Genomic DNA, 18,276 nt, shown 5'->3' on the forward strand with positions numbered 1-18,276 from the left:
TATGATTAAACAATAATAGAATAACATTTAAATATTTTGGATGTTTTTCTACATTTTCAAATATATTGATTTTAATTACAACACAGAATGCAAAGTGTACAGTGCTCACTTTATATTTATTTTTTATTACAAATATTTGCACTGTAAAACAACAAAAGAAATAGTATTTTTCAATTCACCTAATACAAGTACTCGATCATGAAAGTTGAACTTAAAATGTTATTGTTAATCTAAAGCCCACAGTAAATTTATTCAATGTATAGGCAGATTTTCAGTTGGATTTTCCCAGAAAGCTCTGAGAAAGGGAAAAAGGGGGTTGCTGCTTTGTTTGGAGCTGGGGGTGGTGGAGAAACTTGGCTAAAAATATATTTGTGTTCAGAAACATTTGGAGATGGGAGAAGTCCCATGCATATCTGCTCTGAACTAGATCACCCGTCTGTAATGCAAATCTTAATTTGGCTGTGTGCCAGACATTACACTCAGGGAGTGACGGTATCCATAGATCTAACCTTTGAAAAATCTGGATATACGTGTGTCCCAATTACCTTTGCCCTAGATTGCTTTATTCTTTTTCTATCCCACTCTGGCCCTCACCGAATCTATTTATCTATTTACTGCCCTCATATTGTGGCCAGTGAGACCTGCTAGATGGAGGAACTACATAAATTAGGACAGGGCAATCTTTCCCTGAGTGTCATGTGCTCATGCCTTCATTCATGTATGTGCCGCCTTATGGGTCTGTTCCACTCACTGATTCTTCTGAAATGCAAATGTACACGCAGCACTCATCCTGCCAGTTCTTTGGGACTTGCCCTGTGTTGCTGACTAGACCTCAGGAAACAAATTAAGGGACAGGAAAATTATTATTAGCAGCATTCCAGCTCCAGTTGTTCAGCCATATGCTGTTGTCTGTTTTGCTTTTCACTAATTTTCTCTCTCTGTTTCGCTTTTTACTGCCTCCCTCTTCCAGTCTCTTGGTTTCTGCTAGCTGTCAAGTGAAGGGACGTCAGGTGTTGACAAATAACGTGCCCAACACACCACGCACTAATGTGGTTCTTAAATAAACCGGAATAACTTACGTTAGCACAAAGTAGGATAGCCATAAATATATACATAAACCATGCATCCATAATTATGTACATAAAACTGTAGCCCATCTTAGCCCTGGCAGGAATTAGTCAATGTAGGGTCTGCTCTGAATTCATTCAGTAGCAGCGGTGCAGATTATTCATATGCTATTGGGGAATAACAAATTATTTTTATGGAAATAACAAAACAAAACTAACAGCAAAAACTCCCCTGTATAATTATGGCAGAGAGATAACAATATCCTGAGCTCCATGGGCATACGCACATGCTATGAGAGAGGAAAAGATTTCAAAATCCTGAACTTATTTGAACAGACTCTATGGCAAACTGGAAACTTCAGCTTAATGTGAAACCAACACAGCTAAAATAAAGTGGGTTTAAATGTGAATCTAAAGATGGAAAGAAAAAATGAACCTTTTGAAAATTATTTGCGGTGTTAAGTGTAATATTTTACTCTTTGTAAAGATTTTCTACCCTACAAAGAATCTTGTAAACAGCTGGATGCTAGACATAATTAAAGGGCATGTATGTAGGTATGTAACCTGACAGAAAGAAAGGAAATTCAGCTGGTAAATATCCATTAAAAATAGTCCTCCTGCATTGTAAATTGTGAAGCCTTTGGATATTGCGTTCTTGTTCTGCATAATTTGCTCCATTCATATGGGATAATATACAGTCAGGAAAGGAAAGGTAAATTGTTTAAGCCAGTCACTCTGCCCAGCTAGAATCTTAGAAATAAAAGCACAGATTCTTTAATAAGGCTGTGTTAGGTCTATTACTACACTAAATCATAGGGGAAAAGAGTGTTTAAATGAGCTTCTCTGGGAACCGTGGCACCACGTTTTGTGTTATCAGAGGTCGATGGCCATAGCTCACTACACATGTTATGTATTACACCTGCAGTAGATAGTTCAGACAGATCAGAAAAGGGTACCTTTTGATTCACTACCATTGGCAGTATAATAAAACGGGGCGTATGTGAGGGGGAAAATGTCTGCAGTCTCTAATAAGCAATATATCAACTAAGCACTGTCAGGTTTTTGTAGAAAGTTCCCCAGCATGATTTATTGCATTAATTACAGTCATGTGGGCTTCATGCTCCTAAGCCTGAAATTGCAATCATATTCTAAAGTTGATTTAAGAATATGCTTTGGCCAAGACTAAAGTACAGCTTATTATGATTAATATAATAAAATATTTATTACATACTTCTTTTTCTTTTCTTTGTTTCTCGGTTTGCTGCACTAGTTAGTGTCTCTTTCCAAAGCTGTGACATACATTTAGATTTCAAATGACAAGGATCCTCATCTGTTTTTCATCCACCTCTTCATTGTTTCCCTTGTTTTTACATCTTTTTTGTTCATTTTCTCGCTGCATTTTCTAACTCTCTGTTTCTTATCTGCTGGCTGGAGTGCATTTAAATCAAGAGCAGGCAAATTGTGCTCTGTGAACGTGGCTCTCCCCTTTGAGATCAAGTGCATTGTTATCGCCAATGTGCTCATTAAAATAAAGGCATCTAAGTGCCCTAGTACAACACTGTGACCCTTCCGGGGCCATGCATGGGAATGTGTTAATCCTCTATTAGTATTGAGTGGGAACTAGAGGTCAGTCAGCCTAACTTCGATTCCTGGAAAGCTACTGGAACAAATTAAACAATCAAGGATAATAGGGTGCTAGGTAATAGCTAACATGGATTTGTCGAGAATAAACCCTGCCAAACCAACCTACTTTCCTTCTTTGAAAGGGTTACTGGCCTAGCAGATGAGGGTAGGGGAAGCTGTAGATGTGATATATCTAGACTTTAGTGAGGATTTTGATACAGTCCCACATGACAGTCTTATTAGCAAACTAGGAAATTGTGATCTAGATGATATTACTATAAGGTGGGTGCACAACTGGTTGAAAGATCGTACTTAAAGAGCAGTAATCAAGGGTTTGCTGTCAAACTGGCAGGATGTATCTAGTTGGGTCCCTCAAGGTTCCGTTATTCAATATTTTCATTCATGACTTGGATAATGGAGTGGAGAGCATGCTTATACAATTTGCAGATGACACCAAGCTGGGAGGATTGGAAGCACTGTGGTGGGCAGGATTAGGATTCAAAATGACCGTGACAAATTAGAGAATTGGTCTGAAATCAACTGAATGAAATTCCATAAAGACAAATGCAAAGGTATTTCATTAAGGAAGGAAAACGCAAATGCCCAGTTATAAAATGGGGAATGACTGGCTAGGCAGTAGTATGGCAGAAAAGGATTTGAGGGTTATAGTGGATCACAAACTGAAGATGAGCTAACCATGTGATGCAGTTGCAAAAAAGGCTAATATCATCCTGGAGGGTATTAACAGTGTCATATGTAAGACATGGGAGGTAATTGTCCTGCTTTACTCAGCACTGGTGAGGCCTCAGCTGGAGAACTGGGTCCAGTTCTGGGCGCTGCACTTTAAGAAAGATATAGACACATTGGAGCAAGAATAATGATAAAAGGTTTAGAGAACCTGATTAATGAGGAAAGGTTAAAAAAACTGGGCATGTTTAGTCTTGAGAAAAGATGACTGAAGACTGTAATCGGTCCCCCTGAAAGGGCTGCTATAGAGAGGACTGTGATCAATTGTTCTCCATGTCCACCGACGGTAAGACAAAAAGGAATGGGCTTACCCTGCAGCAAGAGAGATTTCGGTTAGATGTTAGGAAAATTTTTTAACTATAAGGATAGTTAGGAACTGAAATAGGCTTCCAAGGGAGGTTGTGGAATCCCCATTATTGGAGGTTTTTAAGAACAGATGAGAAAAACACCTGTTGGGGGGAGGGATAGCTCAGTGGTTTGAGCATGGGCCTGCTAAACTAAGGGTTGTGAGATCAATCCCTGAAAGGGCCAGCTAGGGATCTGGGGCAAAATCAGTACTTGGTCCTGCTAGTGAAGGCAGGGGGCTGGACTTGATGACCTTTCAAGGTCTCTCCCAGTCCTATGAGACAGGTATATCTCCAGATATTATATCAGGGGTGGGCTAGGTTTATTTGGTCTGCTTCAGTACAGGGGGCTGGACTAGATGAGTTCATGAGGTCCCTTCCCACCCTTCATTTCTATGATTCTATAAAGAGGAGACTAAAAGGTTAGTGGGTACATTTTCCTCCTGTTCTCTTCCCCTTTCCTCCTTGCCTCTGAGGGGAATAAATACTGTGTATTATTTATCTGATATGATCCACAGCAAAACAGTCACCCAAAAAGGCATCTTCGGTAACTCTAACCTTAATCAATATGATCACAAAATACTATATTCTCATTATAATCATTGTGGTAATTCCTAGAGGGCACAAACTGGGATTAAGGTTCCTTTTTGTATTTTAGGCACTGTACAAAGAAATAACACAGAGAGTTCCTGCCCCTGCGCGCTCACCATCTAGGAAATGGTGGTATTGGGAGCCTTGCCTGTAGCGTAGCATCTCTAGTGGACCCAAATACCACTGGGCTTGAGATTGTTTTTGGCACGAACCATGGAGGGCCACATTTTCAAACATGGCATAGAAATTTGTGCTTGCAGTTTTGCATGAGTAATCCAGGTAGATAGGCATCTAGCTTCGCAGCTTGCATTCATAAATTCTGTTTGCAAATCTCACTCTTCGAGTGTGCAGATACACTGACACAAATGTTGAGGCTGAGGCGTTGTGCAAAATACAGGCCCTGATTTTATTTATAGCCCAGGAGCTTTTGTATTTTGTGTTTTTTCCTTCTGCTCCCAGATTAATTAAAAATATATGTAAATCAACCAAGGAGGCATTTCTAAGAGTGTCATAACGTTTTTCTTTATCTCCCCGAATGTCATGTTTTTCTTTGTCCACCTTCGTTCTGAGCTGTTTTCTGCTTTCCTCTCTTCTCCTATCTCAGAATACGTTCAATACCGTACATGGATGATATTGACTGTGGCCCTGACTCAGCAAGTCACCCATGTTAAGTGAAACATTAAGCACACACTTAAGTTCCATTGATTCCAATGCATTTTAAGCACGTGCTTAAGTGTTTCCTGAACTGTGCTTTGCTCAGTTGGGGCCTCACTGGGGAGAAAGGTTGAAATTCTGTGGGAGGGTTGTGTGTGATGCCTTTCCTGGATTGGTACTAGCTAGTCAAGTCCTCTTGGAATGCATCACTTCTATAATGTATCATCCAACTTATAGTTCCCAGGGTAAATTACATGGTCACTGACACGTTGTTCTGATTTTCCTCAGCCAAATAATCCACAAAGCTAATAGGTTACTATATAGTAATTGTCATGAAAGGTCACCTGTACCAAGTCATTAATACAAAGTTGTGGGCAAAAAGGGAGTATGTTTTCTATACTTAATATTAACACCAACAAAATTACATTTGCTAAAATTGTCTCCTGCTCTATACTTTGCTTTAAAATCTACATTTTCAATTTAAAGCATCTCTTTCAGAAAAGAGAGCTCTACATTTGACTATTTCTAGTCAGAAATTATGGAAAGATTACACTCTCTCCACAGTTGATATTTACATGGTAGCTTTACAATATAAACCTATTTTGACACATACCATCCCTAGAATTAATCTAATCATCCTGAATTTTTTCATGTGTGCTGCTCTGACAGAAGATCACTTTTTCCTAAAGTTGGAGGTGATTGAATAAGGCTTAGTCAAGATCAGGTACCACGGTTTGAATAATCCGTTTTCATATTTTTGAGACATTTTCTAATCTCTTGAGATGCTCCCATGTAGCTCAAAAACAACTTGGCCAGGAAAGTTCAGATGTGGGTTATTATATTGTCCTCCCTGAGGAGAAATGTTTTTGGGTGTAGTTTGCTGGGTTAAGGAGGGAGGGTTTTAGAGAGGTGTGATCCAAACCAATGAGAAGTCAGTGGAATTCATATAATCTGCAAATTGTATTGGCAGAGATTAGGAAATCTGTAGCTGAGCCAGAAGAGTATATGGGGTTATAGATCTCCTCAGTCATAGGTTGCAGGCATTTGAAACTTGTTTTTGAAGCTGGCCAAGCATATGTGACTAAGGGCCTGATCCTGCAAAGACATATGCACGTACTTTGAACTTAACTTCATGTGCTTGACAGTAAATATGTTCACAGTCTTTGTGGGATTGGATCCTTATGATGTACTGAGACGGAATTGCAAACTATTATTTTTAAGTGTGTGTGAAGCTGCAGGTGGGCGGGAGGAGATTCCTGGTCCAGATCATAGGCTAAAGGGGCTTTGTAATGAAGCATGGGATCTGGGTTTCAGAAAAAGAAGACAGTATAGAACAGAGGTCGGCAACCTTTGAGAAGTGGTGTGCCAAGTCTTCATTAATTTAAGGTTTTACATGCCAGTGAAAGGGTTCACGTGCCACACCGGCAGCGTGGGTGGCAGACGGAATCCCAGACCGGCAGTGGGCTGAGCCGCTCAGCCTGCGGCTGGGCTGGGGTTCCATAATCCAGGCTGGCAGTGGGTTGAGCGGGGCCGGCGACCGGGACCCCGGCTGGCAGCAGCGTGCCACTAAAAATCAGCCTGCTTACCGCCTTTGGCACGCGTGCCACAGGTTGTGGATCCCTGGTATAAAAAGAGCCAGCCTAGAACAAGGTGGGGGTGAGTTGTGCCTCTCTGCCTTAGGGAGCAACCTGCTTTGTCTCTTTCTGATTTTGGCTATTGTATGTTATCATCCTGGTTTCTAAGAATAAAAATAGTGTTGTATTGCAACCTTCCAGCCAGAATATTTTATGTGTTGTATCTAACTTCTCAGTGTGTATGCTGTGAAACATAGATCCATGTTTATAGATCTTAGATGGTCTAAAGAGTCTCATAGATCATAAAGGGGTCCAAGCATTTCTCTGAACTATCGCCAAGAATCCTGCAGGGGTTATAACTAATATGCGGAGACACAGTAGGCACTGATACAGAGCATATAAACCTCACAAGGGCTCCTGGGGTGGTGTGCCTTATGTGAATACATTACCAGTGCAGAAATAGTGCATTCCATCTTCCAAAGCCAGTGATGCACACCAATGCATCACACAGCAGTTGAGGTTTAAAAAAAATTAGGTATTCGCAGACAAAATCTTCATGCAGAGCTAAGGCTGTAAATAAGTTTCAGTAGCTTAAGTGGGAAACAATGTAAAATAACGTTGTAGTTAAAAAACACCAACCCAAACACACAAACAAACAGTCTCCAAATCAGACAGCCAGAAGTGTCAATGTTAAGGTTACACTTAAAACAAAATAAAATAAAAACAATCAAAAACTTTGAAAGTACGTTTCAGGCCCTGCATTCCAAGGTTGTTACTAAAGTGTTGCAGATATTGAAAAGGAGAAGCACCAATCTCCCAAATAAATAAAAGAAGGGTGGGTCAGGAAGGGGGGTGAGGAAAGTGTCTGTTTAATTTTAATTTGAGGTAGGTTGTTTTCTTCTAAATAACTAAACAGCCAGGGCCAGATCCTCTGCTGGTGCACATCTGCAAAGCTCCACGGAAGCCAAAGGAGCTCTGCCAATTTACACCAGCTGAGGAGGTGATCATCTGTGTATCAGTTGCACTCACTGTTTATGGGCCTGATCCTGTAAGGTTCTGAGGGAGTTCAGAGAACTCAGAGCCTTGTAGAGTTGGGCTTCAAATTTTGTAGCATTCCTGGGTAAAATCTTGGCCCCATTAAAGTCAATGGCAGGTCTGCCATTGATTTCAATGGGGCCAGGATTTTACCCCATATCTTTAAAGGGTCTGGTGGTCAGGTCTGGATTTGGGGCAAGTGATCCAGGCAACTGCCAGGGTTGCCTGGCTTGGGAAGTGCCGGGCGTGGGGTGTTGTGCATGAATAAATATAGATTTACAGATCCTAGCGTGCAAATTATTCATCTTATATGACAGGGATAAATCATGCATGCAAATTATGCATCAAAGTTGTGAAATGGGCTACAAATGCAATAAAAAATAAGGTATTCAAAAGTTTAACAAACTGGGTGGGGCGGGGATGTGCCGAAGATGCTCCTCACCTGGGGTGTTATCTGGTCTAGGGCCGGCCCTGATTGTGGTAAAAGTGGGAGAAAAGAATACATGCTGAAAAACCAAACTAAAACTACAGCCCGCCTTAACATCTGTTCAGATGTACATCCTGTAAAAAATGGACAGATAACTAATGTTTGTTTTAGAAACTTACTTATTGAGATATCAGGTTACAAATATTCTTGTGCTCATTTACTTGGAATCTGCATTCACTTTTCTTCAAGGAAATCTGAATATGTCTTAATTTTGGACTCACAAAATATTTCACTTGTAATTTTGGGGAAGTTAATTGATCATAAATGTAATTTGTGTTGACCAGAAAACCTTAAGAGCATGTGCAAATGGATTTTTATTAAGAAATATTAGCAATCTTAGAGATTTTTCATGCAATTGAAAGCACTTGATGAAAACATAAAAATATAGAGTCTTTGGCCTAAGCATTGTGGTGTTTAGAGGAGGGAAGTTTAACTGATCGGTAGAATTCCATGGCAATATAAATGACTAGGGTAAAAGTTCAAGCAAAGTGTCTGGTGTGGGTTTTTTTCTTAAAAGTGATCCTTAGCCACCGTGTTGTTCCTTTGATTCTGCAGAATTCAGAAGTTGTTATATGTCAAAACCCATAAATATATATTTTGCAACTGAGTTCGTGTGGGTGGGTGGGTGGAGGAGGAGCTGCCAAGCAAAGTCCATTCTTAATAGATAGCGAGGGAATAAAAATGCCAGAAATATCATTCTACAAGTGCTGTGCTGTCTGTTATTATGGGAGCTCTTACTCTTGGAATGGTTCTGCATAGTTTCAGGCACGATTTATCAATGAGACCTCCGAGTCTGGGAAGAGGTGGTTTCCCACCTTTACAACACTGAGAAGAGAGAATGACTTTCCAATGTTATTTCTAGGACAGAACGAAGAGCCAGATTGCTCTCTTCTGAATTCTGTGATCATAAAAGTTGCTTGTATTCTGGGAAATGTAACATTAGCATTTACTGTGAGCAAGTCTCTAGAATAACTGTGTTGTAGTGCTAGGCACGAAGCCTGCAAGGTGCTGTGTGTTGTGTTTTCAGCATGGAGTTGTGAGCACTTAGCACCACACTGGCATGTTTTTGACATCAGGGCACGTTTTTGTTCGCTTGTATTAAAATATTCTGTAGGCAGTAGGTTTGCACTTAAGAATCTGTTCTAATCAGAGAGAGAATTGGGCAGTGAACAAACGTTGGGTATGTGTACGCTGCAAAGGAACGTGTGATTGCAGTGCGGACAGGCATAGCCACGCTAGCTTGAACCTAGCTAGCCAAGGTAACAATAGTGGTGTAGACGTAGAGGCATGGGCTTCAGGACAGGCTGACAACTTGAGAATGTAGCTCAGCTCCCTGGTGGGCTTGTCCTTTGGTTGCTAGTCTGTGCTGAAGCCCGTCCCACCACGTCTTCACTACTGTAGATTAAAGTGATCACAGGGATGCCTACCTGTGCTGCAATCTAGGGTGACCAAATAGCAAGTGTGAAAATTCGGGACAGGTGGTAATAGGCACCTATCTAAGACACAGCCCTGAAGATCAGGGCTGTCCCTATAAAATCAGGATATCTGGTCACCCTACTGCAATCAGACCTTCCCTTGCAGTATAGACATTCCTTTTGACACGTGCAGCTTATAAGAAAACCACATCACAACTAGCATCATATTTCTGCCAAGATCTAACTGTCTATAGGTTCAGTTTAACTGTATTTGAGACTCCCTGTAGTAGCTCAATCTGGTGACTCTCAGTAATGTTATAAACCATATGCTTTTGAACCTTAAAGAAACCAGCATCTGAATCTAACTAAAGCAAATATTTGTTTCCTTTGTGTATAACTACAGAAGAGTTGAAATGCAGCTGTCTTATTCAGTGTTACCCGATGACTTTTCATGCTGAAATAAAAACAACCCTCAATTTGTAATTCAATTGTTAGTGTTAGGCCTTATCCGTACTGCAATCAGAACAGAAAAAAATCCGAACCATGGTAGTTCAACTGAGTTAAACACAGCTGTAGTTTAGTGAAGAAGGATGATCTGGTTGTTAAGTTACTTGTCTGGGAATCCGAAGATCTGCGTTCAGTTCCTGCTCCACCACAGACTTTCTGTGTGACTTTGGGCACGTCACTTAGGACCAGATCCATTAAGGCAGTTAGGTGCCTAAATATCTTTGAGGATCTCTCCCTTAGTCTCTTTGTGCCTCAGTTTCCTTTCTGTAAAAGGAGAATAATAGTATTTCCCCACCTTGAGAGGTGTTGTGAGCACAAATACATTAAACAACTCGGGGTGCTTCAATACTACGGTAAAGTGGGACTGCATAGACCAGTATGGACAATTTTATTTGTTTCAAAGCTATTTTATTAACTAGTGCTGCCAGCAAACTCAGTCAAGTACAGTTTGAGTAGACTAGATTCTCAGAAAAAAACTGGTCAGAGCTCTGTACTGAATGGAACCCAGCAGTGTTTCAGGTTGTTACCAGCAGGGTTCTGGCCTGAGAATACACAAGGCCGTATCAATGCTATAGATGTTTTTAATTTTTTTTTCTTTCTATCAAGCAGCAAAATAATTTGCTAGGACTTCAGAAAAGTGCATAATGCAAATTCAGCATGACACAGCAAGGGCGGGATATGGACAGGAAAAGAGGAAAAGCGAGACAAGGGTGACTGACAGGAACCTGTAGTTACTCAGTTAAGAGTAACATTAGGCACCAGGTGGATCAGTGGATATTGACTGCTCTCCTGGGACAGGGATGTAGACCTTCATCCTCCTGACCCAGATCATATGGCTGAGACCAGAAAATGAACTCCAGTTCCTTACCAGCACTCCTAAGTGTCAGATCCTTATTAGATAAGGCCCGTACATTTTTGTGGCTACATTAACTTTTTTTTTTAAACCTTCCCTTCTTCTTCATTTCCTCTAGGTGAGATGGGGGGAGTTAAGATTTTAATGAGGCCAGGGAGAATAGAAACTGAATTAGTGGCCCCCTTCCAACTCTCGTAGAATACAGGTTGCTGTTTGAAATCTCTGTTGGGTCGACATGGGTTGTGTCAGAATTATATCTCTACAGCGTGATTCTGCACGGCATTACCCCTGGCTTACGCCAATGGAGGTGCGGCGTTTTAACATAATGGGCATGATTCACCACAGTTACATCGGGATAAAATCAGAGTAACACAGTGGCAAATCGGGCCCATTTTGCCAGTCTCTCAGCTGATGTAAATTGCTGTAGGTCTGCTGACTACCATGAATCTCTGCTGATTTACACCAGTGGAGCACCTGCCCCATTATGGTTAAAAGTCCCTGCCTCCCATGCAAAGTGACAAGCCAGACCACTGAAATAGTTAATCAGAAGATAGTGAAGGCACTGCTTTGTTAATAGTTAATAGTAACTACCAGACATCTTTAAAGCACAGAGGATTTATAACAGCTTACTTGCAGATACGAAATTTATCTTCACAAGTTCAGGAAAGATGAGTGACTGTGTGTTGCTCCTGTGTTGTGACAAGCCATCCTTTAACAAGTGATGATTTATGGCATATTTAACAGGAAGCCGTTGTATGTGCTATGTATACAGAAACAGTATTTTAAAAGTGTGTCTGAGGGTGGGGGTGGAAATGTGGGCTGCCTGTCAAAATACTGATGACTTATAAATGGTGGTTGATGTACTGAAGTAAATGTTTCTTCCTGTGCTTTAAACAGTATCAGCTCTTTATTTCAACACTGTACCCTACCAGAATAAAAGGATTTCCCCCAGGCATTGACAGGTTAGTCTCCATTGTGGTATACTGAGGGTACTTTTATATCAACATCAATATTGTTGACATGCATCCGACGAAGTGGGTATTCACCCACGAAAGCTCATGCTCCAATACGTCTGTTAGTCTATAAGGTGCCACAGGACTCTTTGCTGCTTTTACAGATCCAGACTAACACGGCTACCCCTCTGATGCTTGACATCAATATTGTGGTTAGTCTTCAAAACAGAGGTGTTACTTTTTATTCGCATGTTCACTGCAGAAATCTGATTCAGCAGTGTTCTTTTGACAGCTGCCATGTGCTTCAAAGGGGATGTTTACAGTCCCAGACCTTTACAATTCCACTTATCCTGCATGAGGATCAACGTCCCATAGGTGGGTTCCACTGAATGCCTGGCCTTGTGGTTAAGAAGCAAGATTGGGACCAGGAGATCTGATATGGGTTCTGTTCCTGGCCCTTCTGCGTGACTTTGGGCAAGTCACTTAATCTCGCTGCGCCTCAGTTTCTCGATCCATAAAATGGGGCTGCCAAAACTAGTTGTCTACTCTGGAGGACTGCACCTTCCCAATCTTGGGTTGCTCTGGGGGCTGGAGAGGCCCCCAGGATAATTTAGGCAGCCCTGTCTGAAATCTCCGGAGCCCCATCTGTCCTTGACACAGCCTTCTGCTCCCAGACGCACCCTGGGACACCCCTGCTCTGCAGCTTTTGATGGGGGTCCTTGGAGAGTAGCCTTTTGTCTGTGTTCACCAGTGCCGGTCCTGGGGGACTCTTCCCCCGGCTGGAACCAGGGCTTTTCGGGCCCCTTTACACTGCGCTGGCCTAGCGGATAGGGGCCAGAGCAGGAGTGAGGCTCTCATTCCAGGACAGAATTAAGCAGCGTCACTCAGGTGGATTAGGGACTGAACCTACAAGATACCGAGCACCTCGTATGTGGAGCTGATCTCTCTCTGCTCCCCCCGGCGTTAGGGAGAACACTCAGAGCCTCACAGAAGGTGTTCAAGGGAGATGATCTTCAGAGATAGGCAAAAGCTGGTTTTGTCTTATGCGGAGGTTCTATACATGCTGTCCACCATCACCTAGACAGCAGAGATGACCTATTTCAGTTACACAGGGAGACGGGATCATTCTGCTCTTAGGCCCTGATTCAGCAAAGCACTGAAGCACATGAGTCAGTGGGATACTCATGTGCTTTGTTGAATCAAGGCTTTAATAGCGTAATAAGGCTACACTGTACATACACAGAAATGGAAGGATATGATAACATAACCCTTTATGGTGACAGCAAGGGCAGGATTTAGACTTGTGTCTCTTTCAAATCATGTCTGTTTAGTTCCCTGACCTCCCTCAGCCCCCCTCTCCATAAGGTTTTACTAATGCTAGTAGTGCAGAAATAATGCAGCTGTTGAAAAACAGTTCCTTTTTATTCATCATCAGCAGACGTGCCAGCTGATTTCTGATTCCAGATCCTTATTGTTGGTGATGATGAGGTTGAAAGTAGATAGACTACAGTTGGATTTTCAAATACTAAAGTCATCATGTTTTGCTGGTTATTAGGGAAAAATACCTAGTTACTTATAAACTAAGCAATTTTCAATGTGGAAGTAATTAATGGACAATGAATGTGGAGCAGCATTTTTGCAGAACTCCTGTTTTGATCCTAATTACTCTTGGAAACATTCATCAGACGATAAACAGTCTGGTGACTGTATTATGCTTTTTTCTTTGTCTGCATAAATGAATATAGACACTATAACTCCTATATCAGAGGGGTAGCCGTGTTAGTCTGGATCTGTAAAAGCAGCAAAGAATCCTGTGGCACCGTATAGACTAACAGATGTTTTGGAGCATGAGCTTTCGTGGGTGAATACCCACTTCGTCGGATGCAAGTCGGTATTCACCCACGAAAGCTCATGCTCCAAAACGTCTGTTAGTCTATAAGGTGCCACAGGATTCTTTGCTGCTTATAACTCCTATGTTTATCTGAACAATAGATGAAATACTGGAGTTGGATAGATAGCTCAAGATGCATCCATGTTGAGTCCCTGGAGACTCACTAGTTCTCTTGAATTATGTGTATATTAGAAACATTTCATGTTTGTCACAAAGATCAAAGGAAAAATGTAAATATGGCGCCTTGTCAAACTTAAACATCTGACGTCCAAATTACATACCTGTCAACTTTTCAGGAAGAAAACAAAAGTGATAAATAGCAATCAAAGAGGGCAGGCATCCAGTACGTTGTTTGGCCCTTGGTCCTGTCTCCTCTTTAAATTTCACAGATTCCTCTTCCTCCTGCAATTCACTGCAATGAGCAGGGGATCTGGGGTGACTGGAGAGCAACCCTGAATATCATTGTTATGGTATGTCACAGTGCCGTCAGGGCACGTGAGCTCCATACAGTGCTTCTTTCCCTTCTGCAGGCAGGGCTGAGAGTGAGAACCATTCACAGGGCTAACAGGAGGGGGAGCTGGAGGTGCTGAGAGTGTTTTTCATGAGAGAATGGACTCTTCTAATCAAATCTGGGAAAGTGGCCAGTTCCAGCTCCTCCTAGTGCCCAGAACTGAGGTCCAGACGATATGTAGCTTCAGACCAACTGAAAATCCGACTTATCCTCCAAAACGCTTTAAAATGTGGAGAATTTGTGAGCATTATCCACCAAACATGGGTGAGTTAACTGGCCTGGTGTTATTTTGGCCTGATTTAAACAGGAAGAGTGGGTAGTGCACATTGCCTTGTACAACATTTGTAAGTGATATGTAAGTTGGATAAATCCAGCTGGTCGCTAGGTGTTACTGTGTTCTCACTGAAATGCAAATGCCAGGACCTATCAGCGGTTATAAATAAGGACACTTTTAAAGGTGACCTGCAAAGGGCAAAACACAATGAAATTGTATGTAGTGTTTTTTTTAATAACATATAAAAAAAGCCCGAATCATTTCTGCTTGTTAATTGGAAAAATGTCAGAACTGAGTTCCTTTAACTACAACAGAGCATAGCTAATTCTTTGTGCTTGTCACTGAAATATTGCCTCTTTGTGTTTGTTGTTTATCATTTTCTAATACCATTAAGCATTGTCATATACCTGAAGAGACCATTCCACCTTTTGTGCTTCTAAATTACATTCTCGTATAGATGGGTAATTTGCACATGTAAAGAAGATAGTCTTTCAATATCACATGTAATTTAAATGTAAGGACCATTTTCCTTTTTATGCTTTTCATGCCATGATCAGCAAGAAAATTAGTAGCTCAACAAAAGTTATCTTTAGTGCTGGCTTGAACTCTGATTAACAACTGTGGTTTGATTTGTCGCTGATCACAAAGGCCTATAAAAATATCCTTGTAGACCAGCATAAAATTGTTTCCAGATTTTGATCTTCTGCCAAGGTTTCCAGCATGAAAGAAAGGTCAGTTCCTCAAGGAGAAATGGTTCCACTCTCAAGAAGAAACCTGATTGTGTAGGTGATCTTAAGTCTAAGTGAATTTGTGGAGTGCTGTCTTGGTAGCTACTGATGTTTTTCCTTTCTGTCCCCTAAAGACGAAATATTCTTTATCTTTCATATCTGTATACTTGTAAACAGGGGCGGATCTAGGGGCAGGTGACCCAGGCAACTGCCTGGGGTGCTGCGCTCAGGGTACTGTGCATGAATAAATACAGATTTACAGATCCTAATGTGCAAATTTATCATCTTATATGACCGGGATAAATCATGCATGCAAATTGTGCATCAAAGTCGTGAAATGGGCTACAAATGCAATAAAAAATAAGGTATTCAAAAGTTTAACAAATCGGAGTGGGGGGGCGCCAAAGATGGTCCTCGCCTGGGGTGCCATTTGGTCTAGGGCCGGCCCTGCTTGTAAACTATGCATTGCATTGTAGTATGTTTTTTGCAAACCCTTTGTGTTTGGGTGTGTTGTGCTATAATACTGTTCTGTACGTTTCTGTCTATATTTATTTAGTACTTGAAACCGCATCTCATTAAAGATACTTTTTAATGGAATAAATATGATGATTTAGTTTTGTTTTGTTTTTTAATTGGAACCAGTACAACCTCTGGTTTCACAAATGAAGCAATTCAGAATGGGTTTAGCTACTCGAATTGGGCCCCTGCGCACAGCAGTGGAATCAATCTACAAGTTTTCTATCTCACATTTGTTCGAAAATGCAGACTTGCCTCTAGTCCCAGACTTTTCCACAAATCTCCATGCGCCCAAGTGTGCGCCAGTGACAGGAGGAGCTCATTTTGATTGTTTTTTTGCGATACTCTAGTAACATCATTTGTGAAACTGAAGTTGGCTTTTCAAACATGAGACAGGTATGTAATAATGTTTTCCAATGATCTTTGTGAAATTGATTTTTTTCCTTTCTTAAGGAAATTATTTTGGGGGAAAACATGTCGCACAAACTCATTGTTCACTTGTCTATTCTTTTTCCTCTGTCAGACCAGGATGAGAGAGCAGCGGAACTCAGCAGGGAGCAGAATGAGAAAACCATTCGCAGCACTCAGACGGCTCTCCGTAACTTCAGAGAGTTCCTCATCTCCAAATATCCCTCAGAAACCCGGGAAATCTATGTCATCCCTTGCAAAGAGCTCGATGCATACCTAGCTTCCTTCTTTGTGGATGCCAGACAGAAGGATGGCTCAGAATATGAGCCAAACAGCTTGGCCAACTATCAGTGTGGGCTGGAGCGCTATCTCAAAGAACACAGGTATGGATACAGTATTACAAGGGATAAGGAGTTCAAGAGATCTCAAGAAGCTTTGAAGCAAAAGCAGATAGAGCTGAGGTGTAAAGGTAAAGGAAACAAGCCACACAAATCCATGAAGCTGACCTTTGCTGATGAGCTTATCCTACGCAAAAGAGGCTTGTTGAGTCGATATAATCCCGAGGGGCTACTGAACCTTGTCTGGCTAAATAATACTAAGGCGTTTGGACACTGCACAGGTTTTCATGGGTCCACCCTCAAATGGGGGGATATCAGGCTCCGGGTGACAGAAACAGGCTTGGAATACTTGGAGTGGATGGGGCAAGAGACCGGGGATTTGAATGCCAAAACCAAGAGAGGAGGGACTGATTCCAGAGTCTATGCCACCCAGCATGCTCCACAGACCTGCCCGGTGCAAGACTACAAGGAGTATGCTCAAAGACGGCCCCCTGCAATGCGATACGAAGATGCTCCTTTCTATCTGTCCATCAAGCCGGTTGTCAACCTAGCTGCACTTCATTGGTACAACTGTCAAGCCCTGGGGAAAAACAAGCTTGCAAAGATGGTAAAGACGATGTGCGAGAAGGGCAACATCCCTGGCAGAAAGACCAACTTCAGCGTCTACCAGAGCTGCAGCACCCTGTCCGAAGCACAGAGTAACCAGCTGGTGCTAATCTGTAACAATTTAAGTCAACAAGCTGCCCAGTCTATGGCAAGCCACTCCAGTTCTGGCAACTTCATAGTGTCGGCTTCTTATGACTCTTCCTCCGACACAGCCTGAAAGGTGGATTTCAGTTGAACAGTTTTTTTTCTTAAGCTCTGAATTTATGCCCAATAATACACATCAATTGTGATTGTACACTACTTCCCTACACCTTCCCAGTGTTAATTCACTTTATAAAAAATATAAATATATAATATATTTTTCTTTTTACAAATAAGTCGATAGAAATAGTTTAGTATTACTAACATAGTATTTATAGTGTTTAATACAAAAATGAAAGCTACTTATGGGTTATAATATAATTGCAGATTTTACAAAGGCAAAATGGTTCTCAGGCAACACAAGAGAGACTGGAAATACAGTTTTTATCATGCATGCAAACAATGAGTGTAAATCCCCATGGAGGCTTACATCTCAAATCTGTTTAAATCATTTTGTAAAGCTTCTTATTTTAACAGCATGATCTCCAAGGTAGAGGGAGACCAACTTATCACTGGCTACCTGAAAGCTTGTTCTTGTTCAGCCAGACCAGGAAATAAGAGATGTATCAGTGTAAGCTTGTGAAATCATTTAGAGCAGTTCTTGTTTTCTTATTGTTGTGGTTCCTGAGGCTCATTTATGCCAGCTGGAAAAAGAGATAATATTCCTAAACAAAGTCCACTGAAGACTATTTTTAACTATTTTTTGTTGTTGATTTTCTGTGATCAAAATGTCGCTGGTCTTTAGACTATGAAATATTGTTTTGAACAATATGCAAAGGTGTAATGGCAAAAAAGACTGTTATACAAATAATCTTTACTGTTTCAAACTAAGCATTGGTCATTAGTATTTTGTTTTATGTCATCCATGGAAATGCAACGTGAGCTTCTACTAAATTAGAATTTCAGCTACTCTTTCAATGTTCCAGGGAATGCAACAGTGCTAAAAAATCAGAAATCTTTTCCCAAGCCATAAAAATAGACTACAGATAAATCAACTGTGTCTTAAATTGTCA

General features: G+C 41.2%; 1 protein-coding gene across 9 annotated transcripts in view; it reads left to right on the forward strand.

Moving 5' to 3' along the window:
* The window catches only part of KIAA1958 (KIAA1958 ortholog), a 132,112-nt gene that overhangs the window by 82,766 nt on the left and 31,070 nt on the right, over window positions 1-18,276 (forward strand). For 8 of the 9 annotated variants that reach the window (XM_039545235.1, XM_039545234.1, XM_039545229.1 and 5 more), the window contains one exon: window positions 16,294-18,068. The exons of the other annotated variant lie outside the window; for it this stretch is intronic. In XM_039545235.1, the coding sequence (XP_039401169.1) occupies window positions 16,294-17,339 (1,046 nt within the window). In that variant the 3' untranslated portion in view covers window positions 17,340-18,068. Of the gene's footprint in view, window positions 1-16,293; window positions 18,069-18,276 lie in introns of those variants that run through there. 9 annotated transcript variants of the gene reach the window in all.

The sequence above is a fragment of the Mauremys reevesii genome, linkage group 6, assembly GCF_016161935.1.
Source record: "Mauremys reevesii isolate NIE-2019 linkage group 6, ASM1616193v1, whole genome shotgun sequence".
Taxonomy (NCBI): Eukaryota; Metazoa; Chordata; order Testudines; family Geoemydidae; genus Mauremys; species Mauremys reevesii.